The 19,884-nt window shown below is 55.6% G+C and overlaps 6 protein-coding genes across 6 annotated transcripts; 2 read left to right on the forward strand and 4 right to left on the reverse strand.

The window, feature by feature from the left end:
- Nucleotides 1-593: 593 nt before the first annotated feature.
- On the forward strand, nucleotides 594-920 carry V2A60_001270 (uncharacterized protein; the record flags this gene model as incomplete). The annotated part of the gene is made up of 1 exon (XM_083252631.1): nucleotides 594-920. One exon carries the CDS (start codon nucleotides 594-596, stop codon nucleotides 918-920), a length of 327 nt encoding a protein of 108 aa, XP_083108757.1.
- Nucleotides 921-1,213: 293 nt separating this feature from the next.
- V2A60_001271 (SPX domain-containing protein) lies at nucleotides 1,214-4,666 on the reverse strand (the record flags this gene model as incomplete). Its single annotated transcript, XM_083252632.1, has 4 exons — nucleotides 1,214-1,799; nucleotides 1,857-1,965; nucleotides 2,019-4,457; nucleotides 4,585-4,666. 4 exons carry the CDS (start codon nucleotides 4,664-4,666, stop codon nucleotides 1,214-1,216), a joined length of 3,216 nt encoding a protein of 1,071 aa, XP_083108758.1.
- Nucleotides 4,667-6,325: 1,659 nt separating this feature from the next.
- V2A60_001272 (uncharacterized protein) lies at nucleotides 6,326-6,850 on the reverse strand (the record flags this gene model as incomplete). The annotated part of the gene is made up of 1 exon (XM_083252633.1): nucleotides 6,326-6,850. The coding sequence occupies one exon, from the start codon at nucleotides 6,848-6,850 to the stop codon at nucleotides 6,326-6,328; it is 525 nt and encodes a 174-aa protein (XP_083108759.1).
- Nucleotides 6,851-7,468: 618 nt separating this feature from the next.
- On the reverse strand, nucleotides 7,469-9,178 carry V2A60_001273 (uncharacterized protein; the record flags this gene model as incomplete). The annotated part of the gene is made up of 1 exon (XM_083252634.1): nucleotides 7,469-9,178. One exon carries the CDS (start codon nucleotides 9,176-9,178, stop codon nucleotides 7,469-7,471), a length of 1,710 nt encoding a protein of 569 aa, XP_083108760.1.
- Nucleotides 9,179-12,902: 3,724 nt separating this feature from the next.
- V2A60_001274 (uncharacterized protein) lies at nucleotides 12,903-13,943 on the reverse strand (the record flags this gene model as incomplete). Its single annotated transcript, XM_083252635.1, has 1 exon — nucleotides 12,903-13,943. The coding sequence occupies one exon, from the start codon at nucleotides 13,941-13,943 to the stop codon at nucleotides 12,903-12,905; it is 1,041 nt and encodes a 346-aa protein (XP_083108761.1).
- Nucleotides 13,944-17,913: 3,970 nt separating this feature from the next.
- On the forward strand, nucleotides 17,914-19,689 carry V2A60_001275 (uncharacterized protein; the record flags this gene model as incomplete). The annotated part of the gene is made up of 1 exon (XM_083252636.1): nucleotides 17,914-19,689. The coding sequence occupies one exon, from the start codon at nucleotides 17,914-17,916 to the stop codon at nucleotides 19,687-19,689; it is 1,776 nt and encodes a 591-aa protein (XP_083108762.1).
- Nucleotides 19,690-19,884: the final 195 nt, after the last annotated feature.

A 19,884-nucleotide genomic window follows, 5' to 3' on the forward strand; every position in this document is an offset into this window, starting at 1 on the left:
AAAGGCAAACAGAGCAACGTCAGTACGAGGCTCTAGCTGTACCTTGGCACAATGACTTGTGGTCGCTAGGTAGGACAGGGACGGCCTGCACCAGCTGGCAGGGGGTGCCCAGCTTCAGATCCTGGAGAATAGAGGGCTGAGCTGAAGAAGCCGCCAACTGGGTGCCGGTGTTTTAACCTTGACACGCAAGTGAGGATGATGAAAAATAATAATAGAGGCTATCTTAAAAATTGAATGTAATTTGTGATGTTCTTTTGAGCCTCTTGATAGATATCAGTGACCTTGGAAAAATGCCGTCTTGTTGCATCGCAGGTCCTACTAAGTTCTTAGAGCTGTGGCCTTGGGTGGTCTTGCTAGCGTACTTGCAGGGGGGGAAGCTTGGGGCAGCTGGACCGTGAACCCCGCGTTGCCCTGTAGGCCAGCATGGGTACCTACTAGGGGCTCTAAAAAAAACGACTCAGCCACCTCAATCTTCATCTGTAAATCCCTCCAAGACAGAAGACAAAAAGCGGCTCGTTCTTGCTTCGAAACGAACGAACAGAAGAAAACCTCACCCCTTTTTCCAGCCACTGCCGAATCGTCCGATACTCACAATGTCTCAGCCAACAACCACCACCACCACCACCACCAACCTCACGACCAAGTACGCCTCCCCCGCCAACGCGGCCTTTGCCATCGACACCCCGCTGCCCTCCCCCGGCGACGGCAACGTCGGCGACAAGACGGCCTACCTCGCCGCGCTGCGGACCGCCGTCGCCGACGCCCAGGCCACCATCAACAAGGAGCTGACGGCGCGCATGGACGAGGACAAGGCGCGGGACGCGGCCGCCGGCGGCGGTGCTGGTCCTGCGGCGTCGGTCGACGACGTCAAGGAGGAGGAAAACTATGGCGAGGAGGTGCAGGAGGAGGAGGAGGATTGAAGGCTCGATCAACGCAATCATGGATGGAACCCCCCCTTTTCCGAAAATGCAAAACAGAAAGAAGGGGACGTGGTGAGATTTGGCAGGGCACCTATCAAGTATTGCTTTGGTATAGACAACTAGGGCTATGCTGCAGAAACAAACAGAAGAGAGAACCAAGGCGAAAGAAGGGAGAGACAAATGGTACATAGACGGCGCAAGGGGGGTATTCTGCAGAGGCATTACATTGCATCACGGCTATTTCTTGCCCTCTTCCAAACAGAAAAAAAAACGCACAACAGAAGCAGAAACGCCTACGAGTGCCGGGCCCAGCTCGGCGTCTTTGGTCGCTGGTCGCCTCCCACGCTGCTCAGGCAGCCCCAATGCACGACCGTGTTATCCGGCAGCACCGCCACCACGCTGCCGCCCGCGCGCATGCCACCGCCCAAGCGACGATGACAGACTACGCACAGCCGTTCGTCCGTAATGGCAACGTGCCTGTTGCGTCCGGCCTGCGCGCCCTTACCCGCGCCGCCCACGTGCAGCTCCGCGGCGACCGCGATGCCCTCGGCCTTGCGCAGCGCCGCTACCACCCGCGCCTCGTTGACCATGCTGTTGGCCGATCGGATGCGCCCGCAAAAGTACGACTCGAGCGCGTGCACGGGCAGGTCGTCGGGGATGAGGCTCAGCGACGACGCCGCGGGCAGACGCGCGCCGTGCTTGGAAAGGAGATCCAGCGCCGGCTCAAGCTGTGGTTTGTGCGGCGATGATGGCTGGAGGTAGAGCGAGAGGAGCGTGTGGTAGATGGATGGTGCCTCATCCTCATCCTCGTCGTCACCGTCTTCGAATGTGCCGTTTGTTGGTGCCGGGGGAGCTTGTCGCTGAATGCGGTTGCAGTATCTAAATCTGAATTAGCAAGAGTCATTTTTCATGCCATCCGCAGTGAATGGGACATACTCTTCTGCCTTTGCGTAATCTTGCATCTTGAAGACAAAAATCTCCAAAGCCTGTTTGTGCTGACCCATGTTGCTAAGCACCACGGCCTGCGCCTCGTAGAATGACGGATCTAGTCGTGTCAGCATCCAACCCTCAAGACATCAGCGCGACTGTTGTACTCACCACTCCTTGGAATTGTGGCAAATGCCTTGCCGAGACTGAAGACCGGATTTGGCGCCTGCAAGAACTTGATGAAGCGCCCCATGAGCGGCTCCCACTCTGCGTTACTGTGCTGTGTCCCCTCGAGCGCCGATATGTAGAGCTCAACGAGCCTGTTGTGCAGGTCCGGCGTCGAGTCTTCCAGCTCCATGATTACATGCTCGAGGTACTGCCGCTCAAGCGCCGTGTCAATCGTCTGTAAGAAAGCCGCCACACGCTCCCGAGGCAGCGTCTCTGCGTTTTCCGTGTCGCCAGTGAAGATCTCCATAGCAAAAGCCGGGTTCGCACGCAGCGTCCACCCGGCATATTCGAGTATCAGGTCAATCTCGGACGACGGCATGTTCTGCAGGTACTGTATGGTGCGGTTAGGGCCGTGTAGCAGCTCCGGGGCGCGCTCATCGGGCTTGGTCGAGGCGCCGAACTTGACGAGCAGCGCCAGAGCTTCCTTGTGAAGCTTCTTGCCATAAAAAAAGTCAATGAGCTCGTTGTACCGGTCTTGCTCCACCAATCTCTCGTTGACCACGTCAGGATCGCAAAAATTGGGGATCCGAAATAGCGAGCTGGCGAGCGAGGGCTGTGAGAGCATGTAGGCGCGGAAGAGCGTGGTATCGACCAGACGAAATGTGGCCTGCAACTTTTCTTGAAGCTGCGTCTCGCTTTCATTCTGACCCATGCGGAGGAAACGGTCTGTATCATCTTCGCCCGGTGCTGAGTCTCTGGGTTTGAGGAGGCCGGTGGCAGGATCAATGACGCGCTGCAATCGTGCACGCGTTCCGGCCAAGTATCCATTCAGCTCGAGGACAGCCTTCATCAAGTCTTTACCTTCAAGAGGCTTATCAGCTGCTGTTGCAGAGTCTGTAGAATCCTTTTCATCCGTGACATCGGAAGTTTCCTTCTTTACCGACAGAATCGACGCCGCATCTGCAGCCGTCCTGCGCTGGGATCCCATAAAGTAACCAGCGAAACGGCCGACCGCAGAAGTGCTCTCGCCAGCATCTTCGGACTTACGCTGTGCTTCAACGCTGGTGCGGGGCGCGCTGCCATCACCGTCCTCAGGCTTCTTGGCCTCTTCCTTGCCAGCCCATTTCGAGAGCTCGCCTGAGATGATGGGCGGATACAAGGCCAGCACCCGCTCTGGCGGGGCGTGGACATTGTCTTCGTTGAATAAATCCATTGCCTTGCGATACTTCTTCTCGCCGAAGAGAATCTCGGCTTTTTGCATCTTGACCTCTCTCAGTGTCTCCATTTTGCTCTGCAGCAGCGCATCCTCCAACATGTTCAAGAGACTAATCGCTTCATCATGGTTGCCAGCATCAACCAGCTCCTGGATTTGCGCATCGTAATCTGTGGCACCCATTTTCCATACGCATCGTTCGCTTGAGATGTGAAAGCCCTTGCCAGCATGCGCCAGACTTACGTTGGGAGGCGGAAAGTATAGCTGAGCCGCACCGGGAAGCGATATTGTCTGCACGAGCGAAAGCGTATCTGGATTCCTCACTTCCAGCGACCCCTTCGAAGGCGGCTGCAGTGCCACAATGTACGGGTATGAATAGCCGATAGACTCTGGCGCTGTTGCCCAGGGAATTTGTCGCTGGTTCAATGGTTTGCCCGTATCGTCGATGAACAGCGTGTTGATATCCTTGGCGAGAAGGACCTGACCATCAGCTAGCTTGGATGCCAACGGCTTTGGCATATATCCGCCCAGCCCCATATAGCCCATGCCGGCACTGCTGACGGCGCCGAAGCGGCTGCTTTGTCCCGCCGCGCCGACCGTGCCTGGACCGGTGACATCCTCGACCTCGTGCGTGAGGGCATCAACCATGACGTAACCGCCATTCATTCCGCAGACGATCTTGGTCGCACTGGCCCACGTCACACTACGGATCGACTCGGCAAGCACCACCTCGGCGGTGTCGCCGCCGAGTTCACACTCGTGCCAACTCCAGAGCAGTAGGCGCCGCTTGACAGAGACAGCCAGTCGAGAGATGATTTCGGGAATACCCGTGTCTGGGTCTTTGACGATGTTCGAGGTTACAGCAAACCCGGACGCATTCTTGGTCTTGTCGAGTGTCTCGATGAGCTCGTAGGTCTGTAGATCGTGCAGCGACACATGATAGTTGGACAACGACACAATGGTATTGGCCTCCTTGATGATGGCGAGCTGCTCGATGGCGCGCGTAGAGAATTTCTCGATTTCGCGCAGGAGGTCTGTCGGTCGCGAGGAGCCGCGGGACGATGGGCGCTGGTGGTGGTCGCTGCTGTTCCGGGGAAGGCTGCTCGAAATGGAGTGGTTGGCAGCATGTCCGTTTTCTGTAACCGTTGCCGGAGCAGGAGCCGGAGCCGGCTCGTTGAGTCTATAAATTCGAAGTGCGCCGCTGTTGAGACCGACGAGAATGCGATCGCCTGCGAACCAGAGGATCATTAGTATTCATCCTGCGGAGTGGTGACGTCTCTCTCCCCCAGTGGTTGACCTCGCCAACGGCCTGGCCATCAACTATCCTGCCACCTCTTGGCCCTCAAAAATACGCACCATGTGCAAGAATCGTTTCTATTTTGGATTTGTCGCGCTGCCGTAGCTCAATGATCGGCCGCGCCGTAAAAGCAGAGAGCATGACGAGCGGGAGGGCCAGCTCCGAAGCAGGTCAGCCTGGGCTACCTCGGAACGACGAGCATTAGTATACGGGACGGAAGGCGCAGATGTAGCTAGTGGGAGCTCTTGTATAGGCTATGAAGGCGTAGAATGCGAGGTTTGAAGGTTAGAGGCGTCGCAGTTTCGTCTTGTCTGGCGAGAGATAGGTTGTTGAGGCTGGATTGTCTCAGCGCGATCAGCGTCGACGTCAGGTGCCACTAGTTGCGTCGCCCCCAACGTCAACAGCTAGTTGCCTTAGTACCTACCTAGGTACGTAGCGAGAGATGCTACTTAATGTGGAGGGTCACCAGTAACTCGATACAGTTACGCCACGCATTTCATCCCTATTATAATGTAATCGGGAAACAATATACCAATCTAGCGAGAACAAATATATCAATATAATTGTTACATGTGTGCCGCCAATCCCGGCACAGCGCACGTGATAAAAAGCGCTGTTGCGCCAAAATTCGTAGGCGTGATATTGGCTGTCAACCTGGCTTTGAGTGCGCCGGCTATGGAACCACGGCAAGCTACACCATAGCAAACCGTCGCGATGCCCTGAACCTTCAAGAGCAGCCTGGCAGGCGCCTGATAGAGGCAGAACCTCCTGATTGGGACACAATGCAGGTTGTTTGATATGGCTTCAATGTACCCGTAGCCTGTATTACAAAAGGGCTCCCCAACTCTGCAGAGAAGACGGGCTTAGCTCGCGAGTCTGTTCGCTGCTTCGGTCCACCACAGTTTTAAACGCAGTAGACCTGTTAGAATAGAGCGTGGCCAAATTTTGGATGGGGGAGTGGGTGCTTCTTGGCAGTATCGCTTCTTCTACACGGCCACGGTCGCTTTCGGAAGCTTGGTCATGGGCTCAATCCACCAGCAGTTCATCCGAGAATTCGGTAAGGCGCCGCCTTGCCTGTGTAGTCTGTCGATATTTCCCAATTCTGGCGCAACTAGATAAACGGTGCTGGGTGCGAGGCTCCCTCGTCTAGGCGTCAAGGCAAGATTGGTAGCTTTTGAGGCACCAAGACTAGCATACGTTAGGAGAACAAAGTGAAGCCTCGTGTACAGCGGCTAACCCCTCCCCCTTCGGGACTTTATCTGATGAAATAGATAGATCGGATCGTGCTGCTGGCGCGCAACATAATTTGCCCTGAAAAGATTCAAGATGCAAGATGCAACTCTCTCCATCGGAGTATCATGTCGATGGAGTCTCATCACAAGCCGCCATATCTGGACAACACGCCCCAACTGCCCATATACTGACCATCCGCATAATATAAGCTCTAGCGCCGAAGTATTTTTTGCATGAAAGATCCATTTTTTGACTGAATATTCATAAATACTGAAAATGGAATGTTGCGGCACAGCTGCTTATTCAAGATTCTCGTCTCAAGCACGACCCTGGCCCGTGAAGCAGGCTCATGCTGGCTCAGCACTCGCCCGTGCCTTATTCTACGATGATACTGGGTACAGCCTTTTCTGTAGTCTGTAAGTAGTATATTTTTTTGAGAAAAAAAAGAGCCGCGCCGAACGGTTATGTACCAACATCAGGTGTAAGCCCCGCGACTTTGCAGGTGGCAATCATCAGTCGTGTTCACACCGCTCTCCGTCGCCCATTCACTTGTCCACCATGCCCAATTCACTTCTTCGTAGCCATCGCCAAGACGGCTGCCTCGGCGATGCGGCGGTCATCGTCAAATGTCAACGTCGTAATGGCCTCGTCCCACCCCATCCACAAGGCCTCGAAGTCCTCGCCCTCCTGCTGCGTGGCCTCCTCCCGCGCTGCCGTCGAGTCCGCCGCCGCGACGAACCAGAATATAATTTTCAAGATGCCGCTCATGCGCTGCGACACGGCCAAGGGCTCCGTCACGGAGGTGATTGGCACCGCCGCCGCCGCCGCCGCCGCGTTGGCGGGGATGGTTGCCCGCGTCGTGATTCGGAGACGCATGAGCTCCGCCCGCACGCCCGTCTCCTCCCAGGTCTCGCGCAGCGCGGCGTCTTGGAGGGACTCGTCCATGTCCTTGCGGCCCTTGGGGAGGTAGACCTCGCCGCTGTCTCGGCAGCGGATCAGGAGCATCTTGAGCCTATCGACATCGACGGTGACGGTACCGCAGCTAATGACGAAGCCGTCAGAGAAATGGAGGCTCCTGTCACCAGATGCCATGTTGATATACGTGTGGCTGAGGGCAAAAGCTAACATAAGAGGTCTCAAGTTAACGAGCCGGATTGACCCCACTGCTCCTGTCCATATGTAACTTGATGGCGGACTAAATAGTTGGCTGATTGGCCTACTATTTACATTACCAGCTACGCTGCGGATAGATTGACAATGGAAAACCAATCACTCTGCTTATATAATTATTTCGATAAACGTATCTGATTGGTGGCACTCTACCCAAAAAGGATCTGCCATGTTGGTTACGAAAATCATAATGCGAAAAGACAGCGAGTCGGACGCTGACTACTACGATAAGCAGATGGGTATTTGTTGGCGATGTTACTGACAGCTTTTCGTCTCTACGTAGTCTTAATTTATAAATTGTATACTTCTTGCGACTTTTATATTCTCATAAAAAAACAATCAAGGTCAACTGTTGCGTTCAAAAACATGAAAAGAAAATAACATCTTGACATATATGACCTATACATGGGTATTATGCTAAACGAGTTCATCTCGTAGATTTTCAAACAAAACTGATCATCGAATGTTGCCATCGAAAAAGGAGCCACATTAGTCGTTATATTGAGATTCATGACTGCGTCACTGATTATTCATTCTCTCCTAGTCGCCCGGCGACCAGGGCAAATCCCTCTCTCGTACCGAGGTACATGTCAAATATCGTATTCCATCGCTTGGTGGCTTTCCGCCTGCGGTGCCAGCAGCTAGGTCTAGTTCAAGACTGCTCCCCATCAAGGGGGCGACGATATCTCTCGCCATTGCTTTGAGTTCGTCCAGTCGCTTTTCGAAGCGTCGTAAATGATCGCGACTATATAGTTCGGGGGTGCGTTTGAGGAAATCTTTGCACTCGCTGTGAGTCAGATAAGCCGTCGGCCTTCCGGCCAAAATGCGGTATGCACGGCCGATAGCACCAAGCGCAGGCAGTGGCGCAAATGCGTTACTGCTTGCTAGAGCCGAGGATGACTTATGGTTATCGACTGTCCGTTTAGACGGTGGCGGCGGCGAGGTATTGTCTGTAAGCCATTGTCGAAAGTAGCTGACTGCCAGCCACTCCAAGTAATTCGAGGAAGGGGAGACACGTTCTCCATGGGAGTTAAGCAAGGTAAGGCGGAACAGCCGGCGTTCCACGCGGCTAACTGTGAACTCTAGGTCGTCCACTTTGTCTTCGATGAGATCTAGTACGGAGTCGGGCATGGAAGCCCGCAAACTGCGTTCGCCAACAGGCCACTGACCGACTACATGAACAAGAGCTTCCTGGAAGATGACTTTGGAACGAGCCAAATAGCCCAAGCGAAGATAGGACACGGGATACTTGGCAATTTGTTTCCACAAGCGTGCTTGAAACTGTAACAAGTGATGATCAACTCGGGGGCCAACCACCGCCAGTGCATCATATTGGTCAGCCAGACTGAGGAGGCGCTTGCACTGGATATAAGCATCGGCAACGTTGACGCCGTCAAGAAGAGGCGGGTAGTTGTAGAAAATGCGGAACAAGTTGTCGTAATCGCGTACAAGATCCTCTTCCTCCGGAACAGCGACGATTACGGTATTGTTACTTCGACTGCGTGATCGCGGCTGTGATGTCAAACTGAGGTTGGCGAGAGACTGGGAGAAGGACGACCTGTGGCCTTTTGCAGAGTGAGGCGTGGCCCGCGGTTGGGAATTGCTGTGGCGCGACCTGCTCAACGGTCCAGAGTCAGGTCCAGAGCTAGAACCCGGCCTGGGAGTCGCGAATATTGACTGGTGTGCAGGCTGAAGACTATCGTTACTCCCTGGATCCTTCTGAACAAGCATCGGAATGTCATCACCCCCATGGCCGGGATCCAATTCGTATCGCCATCTTCTATTTCTCGGGATAGAAACAGCAGTCGGCTGACTAGCACCGGTGGTTGAGTCGGCTTGGCTCAAAACGGAGCCATTCGTGTCGACACAAGCGACCTCATTACCTGCTGCGAGCTGTCGAATTTTGGGTTTCGTGGTTGGATCAGGACCACGAGCGCGGGACCATTCTTCCGACGTACTGGCTTCAAAAAAGCCGCTGCAGCGCGTGAGAATTTCTCGGTGAAGCAGATATCGGTTCTCGAGCGGTCCGGCTCGAACTATTATCTCGACGTCGCCGGATTGAGTGAAGACGGGAAATTCGTTAGAGGGGATGAAAGAGTCGCCACCGGCATGGGAGCGATTATAGCGCTTTGAGCGTGAGCTGGTGTGGCCGCTGTGCCGGGGCAGGATAGCAGAGGCAGCCGACGAGTTGCCATGCCCGTGGCGATGCTGCAGGCTATACTGCGCTGTCGGATCTGGTTGCGACACCATTGGTGCGGTTTGGGCAGAGCCAATAGCGCAGTGGAAAGAGCCCTGTAAGATGGGAGAAATAGATGCGACACAGCTGCAAAAGATTGAAGGGGCAGTGTTTTTTCCCTGCCGAGTTGCCACTGGCGACGGTGCTCACGTCGCGTTCTGCGATTTTCGAGGCGACATGCAGGTGCGTTGCTAGCTGGTAGCCGTCCACCGTGTGATAGGTTGCACGAGACTCGATCTTGTCGGCTGCCGAATGCAAGGTAACAGGTCAGAGGTGTTGGTGCGTCGGTCAACGACGACGGAACCGACAATAGATGGTGGAAGAAGCGTTTCGCGATGGAAGAGTGAAGAGAGAAGTATGAGCGCGAAAACAAGTTGTGCACCCCATACAAGAGCCGAAGATAGAGTGCCGAGAGCTTGTCAGTGTGCCACTCTCCTCACGGAGTAGGCAATTGGCGACGAGCCCCTCCCGCCTAGCAATAGGTGGTTACAGGTTCCGTCACGGGCTTAGCACGCGCAAAGCAAGGCAGAGGGCCAGGTAGTCGTTGTAATATGCGTCAGGCGGCATGCCCCTTGTGGATAGGGTGAAGACAGGGTGGGCTGGAGGCTCGTCTGATGCCTCATCGACACCCAGGAAGGAATAGGTTTAACGTCCCCGCCACGAGAGGCAGCCAGAAAAACGCCCAGCAGCTGCAGGCGGATTGGTGATGGACGAATCGGCGTCGAGGAGAGAGCGCCGTAGCGCCGAGACCACCACCGCTAGCGTCGACAGCGTGAGAGACTGTCGACCAGTCACAGTTGAGAAGTCGGATGGCCCGATGGCAGTATGCAATCAATACGACATGTGGAGCGTGAAAAAGAGAGGGTGTGAAGATGAGAGGAGAAAGGAATAAAAAGTGGTGATGTTTTCTTTTCATGGCATGTTGTTATCGTTTGACGGTTGCCAGCTGGCGGAGATGCTGGCACTGAGCAGGCGGCAAGTCGCCACATAAGGTTCTGAGGTTTAGTTACTGACGCAGCTGTCTACCTAGGTGGTATACTGCCGCTGATCATCAACAACACGACATTTCGCTTTTCTTGCTTCAACTGGTGACCTCGCGAGGCCTTGGCTACTTCATTGCCATGTCTTCCGTTGTCCTGCAGGAAGTGCTCATGAATTCGAGAGGTTCAAGAATAGCAACACCTCAAGCCCCACAGAAGCTGCCACCCAAGGCCGCCACTTGTTGCGCCGGGGTTCATCTTTGCGTTGACATCACCCAGTCCACAGCGCGTTTGGCCAAGCCGCGATGGAATGAAAGCAATGACACCTGCTTTCAACAGTGTCACTCGACCTGTTACAATATCCGAGTTTCGTGAAGCGATCCTAGCAACATGCAAGCCGCGCTTCCCCAATGTGCGACAAGCGCGACGGAGGCCCATAGGTGAACCGTACCAGTACAACTTCTTAGGTTTGAATACTGACAAGCTTCAAGGCCTTGCCGTTAGCGGGGGCGTAGATTCAATGGCACTCGCCTACCTATTCTCACAATATATCAAGACGTACAAGTCGCAGCGCATCGCTGATAACCCTGTCCACGACATCCTGACAGTCACTGTCGATCATCAGTTACGACCCGAGAGTACATCAGAGGCAGCCAAAGTAGCTTCAAATGTCAGGAATCTCGGATTGAGAGCAATCGTCCTGCGAATCAAGTGGCCAGACTTGCTGGGGCCTGATGTTGACCCAGCCAAGCAACCGAATATTGAGAGCATTGCCAGGACGTTCAGATACCGTGTCCTGGGCTCCTTCTTCTCCAAGCAGAATGTGATGAGCCTTTTCTTCGGGCACCATAGCGACGATCAATACGAAACAATACTTATGCGATTGCTTTCTGGCCATGGCTACCGGGGCCTGCAGGGCATCCGCAGGGCAAATTCTATACCAGAATGCTACGACATGTATCGCGCATACAAGAGTGGATTGGTAGACGACCAATTGCAACCGCACCCATTTCTCAAGTTTAGCCCCCCGGGTAGAGAGATGAGGGCTTTGCGGAGCAGGCTGAAGCTAGAAAGCACCCTGCCTGGCTTCGAGCAATTTCGAGCACACCTGGGCATCAATGATTTATCATACCGATTTCCTGGTCAGCTGCAACGCAGCATTGACACTGGTCTCCCATATTTACCGCCACTGAGTGTAGAAGACGGCGGGATCATGATATACAGACCATTGCTAGAATTCGATAAAGCAAGGCTTATTGCGACTTGCGAGGCCAACAGCGTGCCTTGGTTTGAAGATCGCACCAATGTCGATGCCACATTGACCGCACGGAATGCGATACGAAAGATTTGCAGGGAACATGAGCTCCCCCGAGCTTTGAAAAAGCCGTCAATCCTGGCTGTGGCTGAGCGCTCGAGACGAAGGGTCCAGGATGAGGAAACGGAGGCGTCGCGGGTCATACACCATCAGGGGACCATAGTTGACTTTGACCCAAACGTAGGGTCTCTACTTGTGGACCTTCCTTTGCTTAATATTGGGAGAGCAATGAAAGGGCGTCATAACCAGTTATCAAGACAGGAAACTCGGCGACGAAGGCAGCGCTTGCTTGCTGCCCTCATCACGCGCAAACTGATCAGCTTTGTGACCCCCGACAAACACCTGGCACCAATTTCAAATCTTGAAAACACTGTCAGGCGACTCTTTCCTTTTTTATATACTAGTGAGACCACCGTCCAACTAGGCGGCACCGATCGAAAGGCATTCTCCATCGCTGGTGTGCACTTTGAACCAGTGCCAAGCTACAACTCGACGCGTTGGTTCCTATCGCGTGCGCCGTTCTCGTCCAACCATTTGCGTGCTGTGACCAGGAAACCAGATGTCACATCTCAGCGCCCTAGATGGGTTTCGAGCTGCAACCCACTCCCATGGGAAGCAGCAAGTGATCCGGCCTGGAAGACTTGGAAAACAGCATTACTATGGGACGGCCGTTTCTGGATCCGCCTCAATTCCTGCGATCGTCGGCATGGAATGCATGTTCTACCTCTTTTACCAAGTCATATCAAAGCTTTCAAAGCCGCTTTGGACCCCAAGGAGCGCGCCCGGTTCGACAAACTTCTCAAGTATCATGCACCGGGTAAAGTGCGTTATACATTACCCGGAGTCTATACAGTCGAGAGGCCAAACGGCTCGCAAGAGGAGGGTGCGGAGTCAGAACGGAGAATGATGCTGCTCGCCCTGCCCACTCTTGGCGTTCACATTGCTGATCTGGAACAATGGGTGCGGTATGATGCTCGATACAGACACGTCGATATGCGGTTACTAGGCAAACGGAAATATAGCAAAACACCAAGGGTGCATGGATTCACGGCACGCGTCAGTCAATCCAGGAGGAAGAGGCAGAACCGGAGACGGAGAGTGCAATGAAACGCCGACTTAATGCAGATACCCATTTGATGTTTTCAGATTACAACTTGATTCATTATAAAGCCTTTGGCATTATGGCCGTGGCTAGTCTTAGAAGACTGTACCAATCAATTTGGTGGCACAAGGCTTGGCTGTAGTCAAAGGAAGGTTGTCACATGCAGCAAAATCCAGCATCGCTGCTTTGCCCTACCTTTCGCTGCAGCCAACCCGGAGTCGCAATAACGCCAAATCAATCCATACGCATACTTGGAATGATCACACCTGCTCGCCGACAGCGTGATCTTATTCATACAACCTTTCCTAGTTCCGGTCCATTCTGGCCAGCTCGCAAACCTATTATTGATTGTGTACTACCTGCAGTGGCGGCCTGCGCACGCCATTGGTACGCCGCGAGACCTCAGTGATGTATCGCGCCTCAGGCCGCGTACTTCGGATGCGCTTCGGTACCGTAGTATAGTCCATAGCTGGGGCTACTCTCGCCTGACCACTAGGGCCTGCTGGGGGCTCGCAGATGCCACTTGCAATCAAGTGCGCCTCAAAGTCCGCATCACGGCGGGGTGCCGCCGAGGCCTGCGCCCCTTGCTGAAGATAATGACGGGCGATGTGCTTCAAGCGTTTCTTGTACACGGCCATGGCAACAATTCGGTTGGAGTAATCTTTCTCGTGAATGGCAAACTTTTCGTCGCAGAACCAACACCCCGAGACTTTTGGGTAACGATGGGACATGTGTCTCACCATGTGGTCGGCCCACGCATCGATACCCGCCTCAGACCGGTGCAGCGGAAACGTGGTCTTGCAGTCCTGGTACCACTGGAACTCGCATGGCAGGTGGGCGACAATCTCGGTCGCGTCGGTGCTGATTGTGGGCCGGCCCGGACGGCCGCGCCAGGACGCCATGGCCGTGGCCGATGACGCCTGTATACCGGTGATGGTCGGCTCCACGCCTATCTGGTTCCAGTGGTCTGCAGCGCTAATGTTGGCCGGCGCCATGGCTTCGATCGTGACAACCTCGGGCACCTCATCGACGGGATCCAGGACCGGCGCGTTGTTTGCCCCGATGGCCTGCGAGCCCGAAGTGGTCCGCGACGCCTTCGTCTTGCTGTCGTGCAAACTGCTGAAGCAATTGTCCTCGTAGCTGGCGGAGCTGGCGGCGCTACTTTCGCTGTAGAGCGATTGCTGGAAGCGCGGGCGCCGCTCGTCCTCGAGGCCGTCACCCGTGAAGTCGGATGAGGCGATGGAAGATGGATGAAATCTCATCACACTGGATGGGTTCGGCAAGATGCCGGCGAGATCGTCGTCCATGCTATGGGGATTAGCAACGTCGTCGGCGGCAAACCCGCCAAAATGTGCGAAAGAGAGGTCCTCCAACTGCGCCATCAGGATTATGTATGGTGTAGTGGTATTAAGTGTATATTTGATGGCTAGTTGGACTCTGTTTCTTGGGCGTTGGCTCGTCTGCCGCAGCTGCCAGCAGCGATAATAAGCTTGAAAGATGTTTGTTGAGCCCCCGCCTGGAGCAAATGAGGGGGGAAGGGAGGGGCGCGCAATATATTGCGCCTTGGTCTACCAACAGTGGTAGAGTTTGATGCGTTTGAACGAGTGTCGAAGCAGCGCGACCTTTGCATCGGCGCTTATGAGTGAGGAGGAAAAAAAAAAGAGGACTACACCTATTTCTCGAGCCCGGGAGGGCCCCGTCGCAGCGCATATATATAAGTCGAGCCAGCTACTGAGTACTTACCTGGTGACCCCTTTCAACTCCCAACCCAGAGACGAGTGGGGGTTATGGCGCGCCGCGGATGCTTGATGCATGCTACTATTTGTTGTCATGCCTGTGGTGTGGTGTCAAGCTGGCCGACAACCAAGGAGGACAGCGCTAGGATGCATGTGTGGTGGAGACGAAGCTTGCTCTCATGTCATGATGAATGCTAGCAGCAGGAATGCCATGTTCGTATCTGTTGCATGATATTGGATGATGCTCCGGACGTGCTTCCACAGTGTCGATGATCGGTTGGTCTAGATTGGGGCCTTGTACGGAGTACCGTATCAGTAGTCCTGTTGGCATGGAACACAGGACTGATGAAGTATTTGCTTGGCAACTTCTCTTGAACTGAAGGTCTCACATCCCTGCTAGCGTCGTCACTCTCAAGGACTTGGCCAACCAGCAAAGTCGGTAGACGGCAACGATTTGGGAATGCCTGCATGTCCTCTGCCAGCAAATACATATTGACGAGTGAAACCTGCAGCCACTGTTCGTTCAGTCGACAAGAGGGATGGAAAGCTCGTTGTCAATGCAGACGGCACAATCACGGGACGACACGGCGTGTATGGAATAGATTAAACCAGTGGGAAGCCGTATGGAGAGGTCAAGCCTTGCCGTCAAATACCAAGACGTGCTCCTCTTCTCATGCATGAAATGCGGCATGACAGCAAACTCCCGTGCGACGGACCCAAGAACCACCTCTCCAGGAAACGGGAAAGTTTGCCGGGCGGGAAGGCTGTTGAAAAAGGCCTGATTCATGCTAGCACCTGAATCCCTGGCGCATATTCACCCAGAGGTGCCCGCCCATCAGCCGCCACAGTGGGAACAAGCGGTAGCTCGCCGTTTGTAGATGTCTCGGGTAGGTTGAAGAGCGACAAGGAATGAGGAGGTGGACAGAAGAGGCATGATGGGCCGCTGGTTGTCTACTACTGCAAGGCGGTCCGAAACCACGGAGAGCGAATTTTATTGGGTAAGATGAATGAAACAGGGTCGGGTGAGCGAATGAACAAAGATGGAACTCTCAACACCCTCCAACTGGCCGACATTTTTATTCTCCAGTCATCATCTTCAGTGGCGTTTGCTATCCACGTGGCTGGCTGTATGAGCTGTGAGGATACTACAGTCAAAGCTACAGATGACTGTCTCTCATTCCTAAACTTGCAGTAGATTCTTGTAAATACAATCGATAGGGTAGCGGTAGAGCATGTTTCGCTGGCGACCCCCCACGCTACTGAGTACTCTTTTCTATTGTAGATTGTCCGCCTGGTGTACCAGTAAGTACATGTTGGCCCATGACCAGGGCCACGGCGGCGGCGAGCGCCATATTCATGCCCTCCGCCACGCAACTCTTGGACCCCGGGCAGATGGCCACAGCCGCTTGATGGTCGTGATGACCTTGTCGCCCAGCAGGACATTCATGCGAAAACTTCCAGACGTCTTGGTCCTGCACGCGCGCAGCAGCACGTCCGTCCTGGCCCTCTGCGGCCGCCGCATTGCGGAACGGCGAGCACCCCCTCCAGTCGTCTCTCATGGAAGCTGTTGTCCTGTGAGGCTCGATGAACGGCGAGCGACGGACGAGCTGCCACACACCCGGCACCCCCCCAATATGCCACGTCGCGCGCGGCGCTGCGGTGTGGGTTGGGAGAGGTAGTAGGGTCGACGAGAGGCAGCACGCCGCCCGCGGTCATTGGACAAAAGGTGTGTGCGACTTCTCTCCTCGGGCAACGAATTTACCTGGCCGTCTACAGATGGTAGTGGTGTAAGCTGGGCGAGCTCTGCTGGCCTGAAAGCCACGGCGCTTTCTCATCCCTTGGAGACATTTTGTTTTTATCGGGGGCGAAGATGGTGAGTTTCGGTGCTGGGGCTTGCTGCTGCAGGCTGACGTTGGTGTCTCTTCCGCGCCACAAACTCTGGGCGAATGATGAGAGGCTGTTTAATAGGGGGGGATTTAATTTAGGAATCACGAGGTTTTGGAAGAAGCGAAAATATGTTATTCGTTACTTGGGTCGGCAGCTCAAATACGCAGACGAGAGTTTAGCTCTTGAAGCAAAAGTATTCAAGATAAGACATATGAAGAGAAAAAAAAAGAACAAACTCTCCAAGAAAAAAAAAACAAAAGGCAACGCTGCTTTGTGGACTGTATACAATGTGATCGCGACAATCTTGGAACTGTGGAACTGTTCATCCTTCACCGACCTGAGGCTGCATCAGTCTTCCCCGGCCTGCCTGACACACACTGCCATCTCTTCCGAACCAGCGCGCCGTTTGCATCATTTCCGCTATTTATGACTCTGAGGGGCCGAAAGTTTGATGGAAAAATCCGTGCACTTCCCATGCTGCCTTTTGCGGCATCAAGTTTGATGGCGCCAGTCATTTCTGCGCAAACACCGAGCCTGTAATAGGCGGACGATCGGCCAGTCCTGATGGGACCACGGCCTGCGCCATCGTCCACACACAGGCCTGGTGGACTACTACAACGATCGGGCAATCTTTGGCCACCTCCCATCATCGTAAACCAAACTCTGGGAAGGGTCGTGCTCCCATTGCTAGGGAACTGTCGCCGGGCTACAATCCGCCGATGGACGAAACGGACTGCTACTTGAACAGCGGGAGGCAATAGTAGCAGATGGGGGTCTTTCTTGAGGATCCCGGCTTGGCAACGACATGCGCGCGACAGACGGGTACCAATCTGCGCCTCTCGTTAGCCGCTGGTCTCTTACACGGCGCATTGCTACAGAAGTGAGTGATGGCCTGTCGTCGTGCTCGTAGCTTCTGGTACTGACGGCCACGCAAAGATTCCAGCTAGCCTCGTTTCCTTCAGCAGCGCCTTCTGTATCTGCTTTCGAAACTGGCTGTGACGTCCCGGCTAACTTTTGGTAGTATCCCTCGTCGCCATTATCGCCCATGCGAATGACGATCCATCCAGCGTTCAATTATGGTAGAGCGAAAGCAAAGAAATCTAAAACCTCGTCGTCCATAGACTTGCTTCGTCTATTGGAGGTAGCTGGGGTCAGAAAACGTCATAGATGGCAAATTCTAGGCAGATGGTTCTGAATGACAGCTGCCCTCTGCGTCTCGGCTTTTGGCTGCTCCGACTCGTGAATGGGGATGAGTGACCGGGTTTGATGCGCAGCTCCGGGCGAGGAGAATTTCGATTTTGAACGACATGCTCGAAAGAAGTATGGCAGCATTTACTTTTCTGTCGACTGTGCTGATGCATAAGCCCTCAAAGGCCATGTATTGACCGCCGTGTAAGCCACCCCACTCACGCTGCAAATAATGCATTCCACCTGCAGTTGCGGGAACATCTATACAAACATACAGAACTAGATCATTGTTCAATATAAATTTCAATAAATGTAAAAGTAAAGACCTCTGTTGTTAGAGGCGCTGTCTTGCACATTTACTATCGCTGTCGACTTTTGGACAGGTGCTGTTGGCAAAACGCCAAAAGTAGAGTAAGCCGAGAGCCTTTTAGCATGAAACGGAGCAGGCCCCCTTTTGGCCGATACGACGCTCTTCTCTTCTCCAGGCGACCATCACGAATGTTTGTCTTATTCTTGCTTGCAAAGTAGAAACTGTCAAATAATGACGTCAGGGACCGCTGCTGCTGCTGCTGCTGCTGGCGACGCCGACGCCGACGACGTCTATCCCACCGGGCGCATCGACAATGCCCTGAGCATCAAGCCCATGGTGCTCTCGCTCACGCTGCGCTTTGACGACGTCCTCGACGCCGCCAAGCTGCACGCCGCCCTCTGCACACTTCTCGGCACGGGCGACTGGCGGCGTCTGGGCGGCCGTCTGCGCAAGCCGCCACCCGCTCGTGGCTCCTCCTCCTCCTCGTCTTCCGTCCTTGAAATCCACGTCCCGCGCGTCTTCACCGCGGACCGGCCCCCCGTCGCCTTCTCGCACGAGGACCTGTCCGACACGCCCGTCGCGCAGCACCCCCTCGGCAGGGACCTGCCCGCGGTCGGCAGCGGCGGCAGCGGCGGCGGCGGCGGCGGCGGAGGCACGGAGGCGGCGGCCCTGTACCACCCGGGCGAGCACTTTCGCGCGTTCGCGGCGGCGCCCGACTTTCCGGACACGGTGGACGGGTTCCTGACGTCGACTTCGACTTCGGCTTCGGCTTCGGGGGGCGCGGCGGACCGGCCCGTGCTGTCGCTGCGCGTGACCAGCTTCCGGGACGCCACGCTCGTGGCCGTCGGCGCGCCGCACCTGCTCGTCGACGCCATGGCGCTCGGCGAGCTGCTGCGCGCGTGGTCGCTGGTGCTGGCGGGCCGGCTCGACGAGGTGCCGCCCGTGCTCGGCGCGCGCGACGACATCCTCTACGACGCCGCAGCAGACCCGGCGGCGGCGCGTACCAAGGACGGCGGCGGCGAGGAGGGAGAGGAGGAGGAAGAAGCGGATGAGGAGCGGGAGGAAGAGCCGTGGGCTCTGCAGCACGTGTACCTGACGGGCTTCGCCTTCTTCCTCTTCCTGGTGCGCTTCGTCTGGGGCCTCCTCACGGAGCGCACCATTGAGTCGCGAGTCGTCTTCCTCCCCCGGCGCGTCGCCGCCCGGATGCGCGAGGCGGCTCTCGCCGACCTGCTGGCCAAAGACGGCGCGGCGGAACCTGCCGCCTCCGCCTCCGCCGCAGCCTGGGTCAGCGAGGGCGACGTGCTCTTTGCGTGGGCGTGCCGCGTCGTCTCCCTCGGACAGGGCGCCAGCCCGCGGCCGCTCAATGCGCACAATGCGCTCAACCTGCGCGGGCGGCTTCCCGAGACGACGGCCGTCTCCGGCTCCGTCTCCGGCTCCGGCCCTGGCCCCGGCTCCGGACGTTCTCCCTGTGGCGTGTACGCGCGCAACCTCATCACACTCAGCTACATGCCCGTGTCCGTCGCCGAGGCGCGCGGACCCCTCGGCCTGCTGGCCGCCAAGTACCGGGCGGCGCTCGCGACGCAGGCGCGGCCGGCGCAGGCGCGGTGGGCGGTGCGCGCGGCCCGCGCGGCCGTCGACGCCGGCAAGGACGCCAACGTCGTCTGCGGCGACCCGCCCACGGGCGAGCTCCTGAGCATGACCAACTGGCTCAAGGCCGACGTGGCGGGGGCGGCGGACTTTTCGCCGGCGGTCGTGGTGGAGGGGGTGGTCGGCGGGCAGCAGCAGCAGCAGCCGAAGAAGAAGAAGGGGGAGGACGAGGATAGGAAACACACACCGGGCAGGATCGTGTACGTGCACTCGCAGCTGCACGCGCAGTCGACGCTCGTGCGCAACACGCTGGGCGTGGTGGGCAAAGACCAGCACGGCGGCATCTGGATGCAGGGCTTCTTCCCGCCGCGGACGTGGGCGGCCCTGCAGAGGGAGCTCGATGAGCTAAACGCGGAATGAGGGGGAAAAGGGGGGCCAAAGAAGAAGAAGAGAGGCGAGTGTTATATATGGGTTCCTTCACAAGGCAAACCAAAGTTCATATTATGACAAATGTAGAACGAAACATGCTCGAGTTAAGCGTAGTTGTTCTTCTTTTCCGGGTCACACGCGGGCCAGGGAGGATGGATGTAAAAAGTATAACCGTTGTTGGGCAGT

This window comes from Cordyceps javanica, chromosome 1, assembly GCF_051103115.1.
Source record: "Cordyceps javanica chromosome 1, complete sequence".
Classification (NCBI taxonomy): Eukaryota; Fungi; Ascomycota; class Sordariomycetes; order Hypocreales; family Cordycipitaceae; genus Cordyceps; species Cordyceps javanica.